Source organism: the organism of the source record quoted next, unplaced genomic scaffold (genome assembly GCF_019419815.1).
Source record: "Pyrus x bretschneideri cultivar Hongxiangsu unplaced genomic scaffold, Pyrus_bretschneideri_v1 Contig54, whole genome shotgun sequence".
NCBI classification, from domain to species: domain Eukaryota; kingdom Viridiplantae; phylum Streptophyta; class Magnoliopsida; order Rosales; family Rosaceae; genus Pyrus; species Pyrus x bretschneideri.
Genome location: NW_025999792.1, coordinates 2,753,977 through 2,766,024, shown reverse-complemented (window position 1 = coordinate 2,766,024; position 12,048 = coordinate 2,753,977). Strand labels below are relative to the sequence as shown.

Sequence of the window (12,048 nt, the reverse complement as noted above, 5' to 3'; positions counted from 1 at the left end):
AGAGAAGAGGTGTGGATATATATAGATGCGACTAGGGTTACTAAAGTCGGGGACGGATAAAGTAACCGGGGTACACGTGGCATATTCTATGGGCGGGATGCGGCTTCGCGCAGGGCAAAGAAGCGCGTGTGAGGAGGAAGAATGGACGGTTGGAATTGAGCTAAAGTGACGGATGGGTCGGAGTCAACGATATGGACTTGTAGATTCTTGGAGTAAATAAAACGAGTCCGAAAACAAGCATAATCTAAAAGAAAATACAAACATTTATGCTCGAGTCCACAACCAAGAAAAAGAACCCACAAACAAATTGGATGAACGAAAAATAGAGATAAGCAAGCTACCTGAGCAAAAAGTGTCCCTATAATCCTACCAATTAATGCTAAAAACACTTTAATAACACCTAACACCAAAGTGCACCGCCGATAGGAGACACCATGGGCCTAGTATTAAAGTCGGTGGTGAAGAAATGACGACAGGGATAAGCAACGGAGGAAGAAAGGGGCATAAAAGGCTCGATCTGAGACAAGCTCAAGGAAACTAGAAATTTGCATGTTATTTGCACGTGTTACTTTTCTAGTAGAAGCTAGGAATAATATTATTACCAGTAGAGAACTTAGCTAGTAGAGGCTAGCATACTCTGCATGCTATACTTATGATAGTAGATGCTAGTGTGATTAGTTGAATACATGTATGATTTCTGAACTATCACTTGGAGTGTTTTCGATTGATGATTTGATTGTGATTTTCATTTACTATTATAGTAGTAAATACTATTATGCAGTTTTCCAACTATATAAAATATATGTTTTACAAAACGGGGGTTAGTAAACGATTTTACTTGATTAATGATCTTGATCCACTCACACTTTGGTTTGCACCCCCTTAGGTCATAGCAAGTGCAAGGTGTACGTTGAGAAGAGCGAGTGAGCGTGGCAATAGTACGGACATCCTATGTTGTAGGGTAGTTTTACTTTTGCTTGTTCTTATTAAACTATAGTAAATTGTATACCATTACTATTGGTTATAAATGGTACAATGCATATTTTGCAGTTTACTGTAGTGTGCACTACAGTTATGCTCTTATTGATGTGATATAAAAAATGGAATTTGGTTTTGGATTGTGTCTCCAAGTGGGGAGGTTGTACAAGGAACATAGTTGATAGATTAAATAAATAAAGAATCTATATACACCGTGTAAGCATACATGATAAACAAGTAAATCACATGAAAACATTCCATGGATAATAACTCAAACCAACGTATCACCAATAATAATATCGCAAAACCATTATAACTCCCAAGAAAGCAATGCATTGTAGTAAAATGTTTCCCAATAAAAGTTCACGAAGCCTGTTGATCACAACCAATAAGATCACATAAAACTTCACAAAAGCTAAAGTAAAAGTAAGGCAAAGTATGATGTGAAAGCATATCATAAAAGCACTTCAGAAAACATATAATATGACAGTTTAGGAAGACAAACTCACTCACAAACATGTTCTCAAATCGAAGCCACCTTGGGGGCTTCGAAGGTCCTCGATATATGATTCACCTAAATATGAAACCACACTAATAAATAATATGGACAAAAGTAAAGGCACGTATTTGCACGAAATACGACAATTAGAAAAATTATACTAAATTATTGGAAAAATGGAATGCGGAATCAGATTTAGCTCGTCGAAAAATCAAATGAAAGAACTTAGTTCTCTTACGCATTGATGCATGCACCTCCACGCACCACCATGTGGCAGCGGGAGGTTGCCAAACACCTCCACGCACCGCCACACGCCGGCGGAAGGGCACAACGCGCTTCCACACACCGCCATGCACCAGTGGCTGAGGTACGACCAGAGAAAGGAATATTCTGTCGCAAGACAAAATTTAGTTAGTATCTAACGGAATATTCAAAAAGAATATACCTTGGAATATTTCGGTTCAAGCACTTGAACTGGGTTCGAACCAGTCGTCGCTGCAATTACCGATTTCTGCAAATTTTGCCAAATTTCTTCGCTTTGTCACTTATCAACCATTCGTCGTCCAAACTCTGTTCAAGGAGTTGGGTTTAGCTCTTTGCATCGAGACGAATACAAAGATAAAAAATCACACTCGAACATTCCTTGCCATTTGGTTGGAACCTCTTCTCAGATATCAGGTAACTCATCAGAAACTAGAAACGTTTCCCTTATCAATTATCTACATTAAATCTCAACCATTTCATGCATGCAATATGTCAAAATCCATCTACATGACAAGAGAAATCCAATGGTCGTAACCACATGGCTTTCTTTGGTCGAAATCAATGAGAAACTTACCGGGAAAGTAGTGATGGTGGTGAAGCCGCTATGGTGTTTGTGTGTTGTCTCGGAGAAGAATGAGAAATGAGAGAGAGAAATTAGGTGGAGTCCTAAAGTACCGTTTGATACATATACGGGACGGAACGGAACGACATGGAATGGCATGGAACGAGACATGATAGAACAGATGTTCCGTGTTATGTTTGGTACATGCAGGACGAAAAGATTAAATAATTAAGGTATCGTTTGGTATGCAGACGGGACGGGACGGAACGGGATGAGACGGGACAGAACGGGACAGGACGGAACGGAACGGAGCGGGAGCAAAGATGCCCTCGGATGGAAACAAGGAGGAAGAAGAAGGAGACGGAGAGGTTATAATTTTGTGTTCCATGGATGTGGAACGAGTCGTTCCAGGGGGGTGAGGTGGAACGAAAATTCACCCAAAACTAGTCCCATGGAACAGCTCGTTCCACCCGTTTTAGGCGCACCAAACGTGGGACGGAACGCCTTGTCCCACTCTGTTCCGTCCCGTCCCACGTACCAAACGAACTTACATCTGTTCCATCTGTTGTTTGGTGCAATGTTCATGTGTAGGAAGGGACGGGACAATTTTTTTTTTTTTTTTTTTTTTTTTGAACTTGTTCATATTTGAACACATATATGCTTATCTATGATATATTTTTTGCACTAGCATATGACCGAAGATGTGCTATGCCATGAATTTCATCTCGCTAACCTCAGGGTCATGGATAATTGCTTGAAGATTACTAAGAATATTGACCATGTGTTCAACCTCGCATCTGATATGGGCGGTATGGGCTTCATTCAGTCCAACCATTCCGTCATCTTTTATAATAATACCATGATTAGCTTCAACATGGTTGAAGCTTATTGGATCAATGATGTGAAGAGGCAACATTCAGACAATATGTATAGTATCAACGTAAAAATTATGAGTCTTTGTTTTCCGGAAGTAGGCTTCCATACATATCTACATACTTTGTATGTGGATATGTATAATGAACTCAGAGTCAAACACTATTATATGCTTATATAAAAACTTGATGGGTCAACTATGTAAACATGGCGCCACATGATCGCATTGTGTTCGAAAGTTGCATACTGAATACAAGAATATACTTAACAAAGTGAGTAGGAACGAAAAATGAGGTAAACATTCAGAACTTAAACAAAGAAAATGGAATATCCTGAACTTAAACATGAAATATCCCAAATTAAATATTCGTCCTAACATAAATAATAATAATAATAATAATAATAATAATGTCTTGCTAAAGCAATAATGAAGGCACTAGACGTTGATATAGTTCATCATATTAAACCCCCAAATGCTCATAGGCCATCCATAAACATCTTAATGAAATCTGGCTTGCGTGAGTCATCCAAGGTAGAAAACGCCTATATCTAGAAAGCCTTTTGGCTGAATTCCCCAACAATATAACATGACTGGTATACTGGAAGCTCAAAAGAAATAGAAAATATTCAGCAAGTGGACTAGGTTTTAAATACACAAACCAAATACAAAATTGTATCCACACAATTTAAAAAAAAATGAAAAACATGCAAACGAGTGTAAGTTTGACATGTAAAAGAGTATTTGTTAAATATGAAACAAAGACCGTTGAGATGAACAAAGGCATGAATTGCCCCAAATGTGAGACTCTGTATCCAATTCGCTAACTCTTAATTAGTCTTTCTTCAAGGTTTTACTTTTGACATGTCAAAGAGTGTGAGTTTGCACACACTCATTCACGCTGGCATTCAACATTCATGCAAATAAGAGGACACGGCAAAAAAGAGGCAATCAACATCGACCTCGATCGTGTCCGAGGTTTTGCCCATATTAATTAAGATAAAACAGCCATACAAATCAAAGTTGAACTTTTTAACTATTATTTATACATGTTCTCAAAAACTAAGAAACAACATTATCCCAATATCAACTTAATACAAACTCCTCCATATCAGGAAGAAATGTCTAACAAAACGCTTAAGCAGAAACTAAATATGGCCTCATTAAAATTCTATACTTTTTATTTCAAGCCTTGGAGGTCACATTTCCACCCCCTAGTGGGGTCTTACATTTGTTTGCTCCATTCTTCACTTCTAATTCAGAAATCTCAAATTGGCATGTTAAATCTATGCACTTGCACTCCTAGTTGCACTAATCTTAACAAAACCCAGTAATTAACAAATCAAAGCTGATGACAAATAAATATAGCAGAAACTACTGTACATATTTATGTCCTCAAATTCATGCTAAAGGATTTATTTTCTATTGTTCAATTAAACCCAGAAATTATGCCGCCCTTGAATAAATAAGATCATCAGCAAAAGATAAAAAAGAAAACCCCAATTAATTAAAACCTAGAAAACTTTCAACCGAAATGAAAAACAATGAAACAAAACAAGTACAAAAAAAAATTGAATCAGAAAAGATTCATCGATTAAAGTAAAAAACTGAGATTCAACAAGCTATCAAAATCATACCTGGGTCAATCTGCAGTTCAACAGTAGTGGCTCCGTGCTGCTGCGTGTTGTTGGCTGCTACGAGAGAGGATGAAGAGGAAGGATGAGGAGGAAGTCTATGGGAAGAGAAAGGCAGCGGCAAAGAATGGATTTAGGGTTTGTTTTATGATTTGGAGAACCGCTCGTTTCGGCGGGAGAGGTGGAACGAAAATTCAGGCAAAACTCATTGCATATGACAACACGTTCAACTGTTTTTGACGCACCAAATGTGGGACAGAACACCTCGTCTCACTGCATTCCGTCTCGTCTCACGTACCAAACGGTACCTAATGGAAGAGTGATGGACATAGAGAATAGAGTGGGTGAACCCCATTGGACCCAAACACCCAAACACGATTAAAATAATAAAAAGGAAATTATTTAGAGGATAAAATTACTAAAATGCCCTTGAACTTTGTCGTTTTGTAGAATCTTCATCATAACTTCGAATTTTGATCTGCTTGCACCCACGTACTTGTATCATGAAGGACTATGAGAATATGCTGATTCGATAGGTCACATGTGTCACAGGCTCAAAGTCAACACTTTCCCTTTCTAGGTCATTTTGGTCATTTCACACCTCTGCGAATTAAAATACTTGAATTTCCAGGACATGCTATAACAATTTGTATACATGGTTTATATTTACCATGGAATTTATACTACTCCTAGTTTATTTTAAATCCTAGATATTTTTGAGTTAAAATGTTCATAAAAATAAATAATAATAATCTAAATAAATTTTACTTTAAAAATGTTACCAAAAAAAATTTAGCTTAAATTCATCTTTAATAATCTCAACATAAACTTTAACCCACAATCATTATAGAAGAAATACTATTCTTAAGTTAAAATCTAAATTTTTTTTAGATTAAAATGGTTTTATTTTAATTTTGTATATGGTTTTAATGCTAAGAGAAGGTGTAAATGTTGCTGACCCAAAGTAAAAATTTTTGAATGTTGAAAATTTGACTATTTTTCTTAACTTTGGAAAGGTGGAGGAACATCATCCGCCCCCCAGACTCCCGAAGAGGCAAATTGTTCGTCCCCGTTTCGTGCGCCGGTCTCCCCTTTGTCCACCTCCCTACCCCATCCTTCGCCGCTCCCACCCACTGTCCGTACACAACGCACAGACTCCTCTCTCTCTCTCTCTCTCTCTGATAGAATAGAAGAAACAGGCTAGGGTTTTAAACCCAAGTTCTGTCTACCATGTTAATGGCTTCTGAAAATCCCTAGTCAACGATCCCCATTTCTTTCTCATTGTTCTATTTTTCAGTTCTACAATCAATTTGTTCCACGCCGATATGGAGGGTGCTAATAACAACAACGGCGACGAGATACCAACGGCCGGCGGCGCACACCAGGCGGATTCGGGTTCAAGTTCGGCTCCGGCGCCGGCGCCCTTACTGAACTCCAACGCCCCGCCGCCGTTCCTGAGCAAGACGTACGACATGGTGGACGACCCAGCTACCGACCCGGTCGTGTCCTGGAGCCCCACCAACAACAGCTTCGTGGTTTGGAACCCGCCGGAGTTCGCTAGGGACCTCCTGCCCAAGTACTTCAAGCACAATAACTTCTCTAGCTTCGTTAGGCAGTTGAACACCTACGTATGTCTCTCTCTCCCGCTCTTATTTACTCAGTGTTTAATGTATGCTTTTGTTGGTGATTGATTTTGGTCAGTGTTGTGAGAATGCATCGGTATATAGGTTACCGATATGTAAACCGATTTAGCATATGATTGTGCTGAAAGGGCTCTATATTTTCTGTTTAAGTCTTTGGATGAATGACTAGAATCCCACATTTAGTTGCTATAAAATTCAGGGTAATATGTTTGGAGTGTTGGGATTTTGCTTTTGTGTTTGTTTTTTTTTGGGAGTTGAAGCTTTTGCTTTTGTTTTTTATTTTTTCCGGGCAACTAATACCTTTAAGGAATGTGCGATTCGAAAAGTTTGATCTCTTCTTCTTCCTGCATTGTCTCAGCAACCAGATGGAGTAGAAGTGGGATAAAGGGGAAAGAAAGTGAGTGCATTACAAGGTTAATTGTAAATATAGATATTTAATTATGTTTGTAGAATATGCAATACTGACCCGGCTGAGGGCTAGTCAAACCTTTAAGCTGCTGATGACAGAGCTGGCAGATAAGTTTCTAGTAACCTTGTAGGTTGGGTCATAATTCTGTCTACGCATTATACATGGTAACTTGCTACGCTGTATGCTTATGGTTATTTTATCTTATGATAGCAAATACCTGCGCTGACATGTGATTCATTTGGGCTCTGACAGAGTGTCATTGGGTTTGTAACGACCATTACTGTGTGTCATGTTATCATGGTTGAAGATATCAATGTTGGTAGAAATACCACTAGTTCATTCACAGAAATGTTGCTGGAAGTATGAATACAAATAGAAAAAGTGGTTAAAATTACAGATATACATATTCCTTTTTAATATGATGTTGAGACCAAGTAAACTTGGGTTAACTTAGTTGCCTCCTGCTTTATGTAGGTTGGCCATTTGAAGATATTCACCATTGATGATAACGACCTACATTGTTTATTGGTCTTAATTTCTTTCAGTAATGGGCTTTTCACTCTATTGAAGTTCTTCGAAACTTTTGTGGTTCAAACTAAGTACTAGTCAGAAAATAGTGCTGTTTATCCATCACAGCGACACAGAAAACTAAGAGAAGACCACCTTTTCCATCACCATTTAAGTGCTTACATATGTAGCTTTCTGTAGTTGGCTTTAACTGTGATGGGCTTGGAAGGTTGTTCTATTTGGTGAACATAAGTACTTACTATGTGAAACATATGGTGTGAGCTTTTGTATTTCATGAGCTTTAGGTAACCTTTCCATTATGGTTGATGTGAACATCTTTAGTTTGCTCTAGTTAGATGCTTTTTGCACGGATATCTGCTAGTTGGGTGGTTGCTTGCTAATGTTGTGTGAGCCTTGCTAATGGAAAATCTCCTCCTAAAGCTTCATTTTTCTGTAACACTTCGAATTTTAGTTCTCAACACTCTTTACATTGTTTTTTTAAGATAAGAAAGATAATACGTTCTCCAAGTCTCTTTGGCAAGGAGAAGAGGCATTACATTGAATGGATGATTTATTCAGGAAGTCACCTGCTGGTTGACTAAAGGCCTAGTATTTTGCATGCGGTAACCAAGCATTGAGCATATGAATTTGGGGTCGTGGTGAATATGACTTGAAAGTTAACGCTGCAAATTTGCACGCAAGAAACAAATATACTGGGAGTATGTATTTTTGACAGCAGCTGTGTTATGGATTATGGGTTGCTATGGTTTGAAATTTGATGGTAGAGCTACTTTGGTTTCCCCTTACAATGCTCCTTGCTGAGAACATGATGATACTGATTTGAGGAGTATTACCTGTTTATGGGCAATTGGGAATTTGACTAACACCATGCTTGGTAGGACATAGATGAGAAGGATGGCAATAGGGTTAGGGAGAAGTGCTCCACTGAATATGGAAGGATTGGGAGAAGGAAAAGAAAGCACTATTATTGCCAACTTTTCCTTCTCCCATCACTCTTCCACTTCTTCCTTTCTACCAAGCATGAGGTGGGATAATTCTGTCGTCTTTCTATGTGATTTACCTATTCATTCTGATGCTATTCATTCTTATGCTTTTCCATCTTCCCTATAGTGAAAGGAATTTGTGGCTTTTCTGGCTAGAAATGTGAGACAAGAGGTCTCATACTTTTATCCTGTTTTATGGCTGTTGGATTAAGGTTGGTCTTTGGACCATGATGACTTTGCATGCAAAGCATGTAAGACATGTTTAGAAAGAACAATTAGATATTTGTTACCATAGTACTCATTGTTATTTTATTGAGTGATTTTCAAATAGTATTCTATGAAAACTTAGTTTAGTTTAAACTCAAAAGATTATCTGTATTCTGCATACAAAATTGCTTGTATAGAAAATCAGAGATGCAAAACTTGTGAGCGGCTTCTTTTGCTATTCATCTTGAAAGGACTGCATTAATGACATAGCCTGAAAATTTTCATTATCTGTGGATGTGGAGAAGTGTGACGTCAATGTGTAGACTCTTTTGGTGCTTGTGGAGAGTGTACTTGTTGAGTGGTTCCAGTGGGGTGACTCAGACTCTAGCTATGAAACACTGCTGGTTCCTTACATGTCTAAGGTGGCCATGTAGTGAGTCAAACACTTTTGGTTCCTTCTGTTGGTTAATGTTTCCTGTGGATTAGACAGATTGGATTGGGGCTGAATTTCATGATCTTGTATTTTTATCTTTTCTGAATGTGATCCTTAATAATGTACCACACATCTATCTACTTCTGTAACATTGAGTTACCCCTTCTACTATCTCTGAATCAATTGGGAAAAGTGTTGCAAGGCCAGATTCTTCAGAAAACATTGCTTGAGCAGGCAGTGTTGGTTGGTTCACATATTTTGTTTGTGGAGTGGATAATTGAGTTGTACTTTTCTGGAAGTATTGGGGGATGAAAGAACTAGTTCCTTAAAAATGTTGATGTTGAGAAGTTTCTAAATGAAGAGATTCAAGTTGAATGACAGTCCCTTCAGTTCACATTGAGCTAGGTCACGAACCCTTCTGAATGTGCATTTTTTCCTTGCTTATTTTCAGGATGCACTAAGTAGCCTTAAATAATTATTCTCTTCAACTACATTGATCAGTTTGCATTTCTCATAAATGATAGGTGTTTGATCCATTTTCTTCTTCAGTTTTTGTTTGCTTATCCTGATATTGCTTTTGTTTCCTTCATTCCTTTGCTAAATCATGAAAAAGTCTTTTCCTTTTTTCCTTTTCCATCCTGTTGATTGACCCCCTCCATTTTTATTCGAACAGGGATTTAGGAAGATTGATCCAGACCGCTGGGAATTTGCGAATGAAGGATTTTTGAGGGGTCAAAAACATCTCCTTAAGAGCATCAATCGGCGTAAACCTACCCATGGACATAGTCATCAACAGCAACAGCCATCACATGGACAGAATTCAATGGGTGCGTGTGTAGAAGTTGGGAAGTTTGGCCTCGAGGAAGAGGTTGAGAGGCTAAAAAGGGACAAGAATGTGCTTATGCAGGAACTTATCAGGTTGAGGCAGCAGCAGCAGTCTACTGATAACCAGCTACAAACAATGGTGCAGCGTCTTCAGGGCATGGAGCAGCGGCAACAACAGATGATGTCATTCCTTGCAAAGGCAATGCATAGCCCTGATTTCTTCACTCAATTTGTACAGAAAAATGAGAGCAATAGGCGCATAACTGAAGTCAACAAAAAACGGAGACTTAAGCAGGAAGGTATTGCTGAGAGAGAGCGTTCTAATGCTCCTGATGGACAGATTGTTAAGTATCAGCCTCCCATGAATGGAGCAGCAAAGGCAATGCTCAGGCAGATCATGAATACAGATACGTCATCTCGGTTGGAATCTTTTAATAACAATTCTGATAACTTCTTGATCAGTGATGGTTCATCCTCATCCAGTGCAATAGACCGTGGGAGTTCTTCAAGCCGCGTGTCAGGAGTGACACTTCAGGAGGTCCCACTAAATTCAGTGCATGGCTTGCCTTCTGCAATTTCTGAAACACAATCTTCTCTGCGGACTGCAAACTCTGGAACAGTTATGAGATCTCCATTCTCAGATGTAAATGCCCTTGTTGGAGAAGAGTCCCCATCAATTCCCATACCTCAGACAAATGTAAATATTCCGGAGCTTTCTCAAATAGCAGATATGTCACCCGAAGGCTTAGTGGATATTCCTGAAGAAAGCATGGCAGCTGATGACATTGGTGTTGGATTTATTGAAAACATGGCATCTGAAGCGGGTGATGGATTTATGGACCCCACATCATTGGTAATGAATGGGTCATTGCCAATAGATTTTGATGATATTTCGTCGGACATAGAAGCATTTCTAAAGGATTGGGATGATGTTTTACAAAACCCGGGGGCAGATGAAATGGATTCTATTTGTGCAGGAGTGCCCATGGAAAATGAAAAGCAGCAGCCAACTGAGAATGGATGGGACAAAACCCAGAATATGGATAATCTGACTGAAAAAATGGGACTTCTTACATCAGAGACCAAAGGGGTGTGATCTTGTTTACCTGCTAATGTACATTAGTCTCATCACTAGCTAAACCCTAGAGACGACATACTAACTGCGGTATTTTAATCTCAGGGTCCTTGATATATTGCTTGATCTTGTATTTTGCCCATTTTAGTTTCTAGTTTCTATTTCCATTTTGATTTTTTTTTCCTCTTGTCAGTGTTGAATGAAACCGAAAAAGGACATGCCGGTTATAGAGGTTGATGTCCTGCTCCAGGTGGAGTTAGAGGCGCAGCCTTTTATTTGAAGGAATTGGTTCGTAAGGGAATGCTTGTTCCTTGAAAACTAATCCTCATTGCCCTTTTTTGTAAGTGTTTTGCATTAACGTATTCTTTGACTTGCTTTATGTGTGCGTGTGTGTTTTGTATTAGATTTTGAATTTAGTTGTGTTTTGTATCAGATTTTGAACCTAGATTGAAAATTTTTCAATTTTTTTTTTGTGGTGTTGCTTTGGGTTGTGGATTTGGTTCAATTTTGTTTGATGTTTTGGGTTGCATTATTCTTCGAATTCTATGTGAATTCATTTTTATTTTTTTATTTGTGTTTTTCTTTTGAATTGGTCTCTGCTTCTGGATTTGGACTCAAAGAAGGTTTTACGCATTCTGTTACCATCATTAGGGATTGGCATCTTGGTAGGTCAACTGTCCAACCCAACCCGACCAACCAAACTGAAATGGGTTGGGGTAGGGTTGGGCTCTAAACTTTAAATAATGATTATCAGGTAGTCTCTGAAAATAGGTGTCGCAAATCATTACGGTTATTCTATCACAATTATGTCAAAATTCTGTTATGTGCTGATGTGACACATAAATGAGTCCCATAAATCTTTTTTAATTCTTTTTATATATATATTTTTTATCACAAACGGTTCTTGAAATTGACCCACACCATCAAGATGGTTCATGAAATTAAAATTCATCAATGTAGTCCTAGAAATAGGTGTCTCAAATTAATGTGGTACTTCTGTTCAATTTTGTAAAAAATTATGATATGTGATGATGTGGCACATAAATGGGTCCCACATCAACACGTATAGAACTTTTGACAAAATTGTGATGGAAGGACTACATTAATTTGTGACACCTATTATCAGGGGCAACATTG

The 12,048-nt window shown here is 38.3% G+C and overlaps 1 protein-coding gene across 1 annotated transcript; it reads left to right on the top strand.

Moving 5' to 3' along the window:
• Positions 1-5,791: 5,791 nt before the first annotated feature.
• On the top strand, positions 5,792-11,233 carry LOC103932351 (heat stress transcription factor A-1d-like). The gene is made up of 2 exons (XM_009341922.3): positions 5,792-6,436; positions 9,685-11,233. Exons 1-2 carry the CDS (start codon positions 6,134-6,136, stop codon positions 10,930-10,932), a joined length of 1,551 nt encoding a protein of 516 aa, XP_009340197.2. The 5' UTR covers positions 5,792-6,133; the 3' UTR covers positions 10,933-11,233.
• The last annotated feature ends 815 nt before the right edge of the window (positions 11,234-12,048 follow it).

Excerpts from the sequence above, each read along its gene's own strand:
- LOC103932351 (XM_009341922.3), top strand. The coding sequence starts at position 6,134 with ATGGAGGGTGCTAATAACAACAACGGCGACGAGATACCAACGGCCGGC. Across the intron at positions 6,437-9,684 it reads TTAGGCAGTTGAACACCTAC|GGATTTAGGAAGATTGATCC; the intron begins GTATGTCTCTCT and ends TTATTCGAACAG.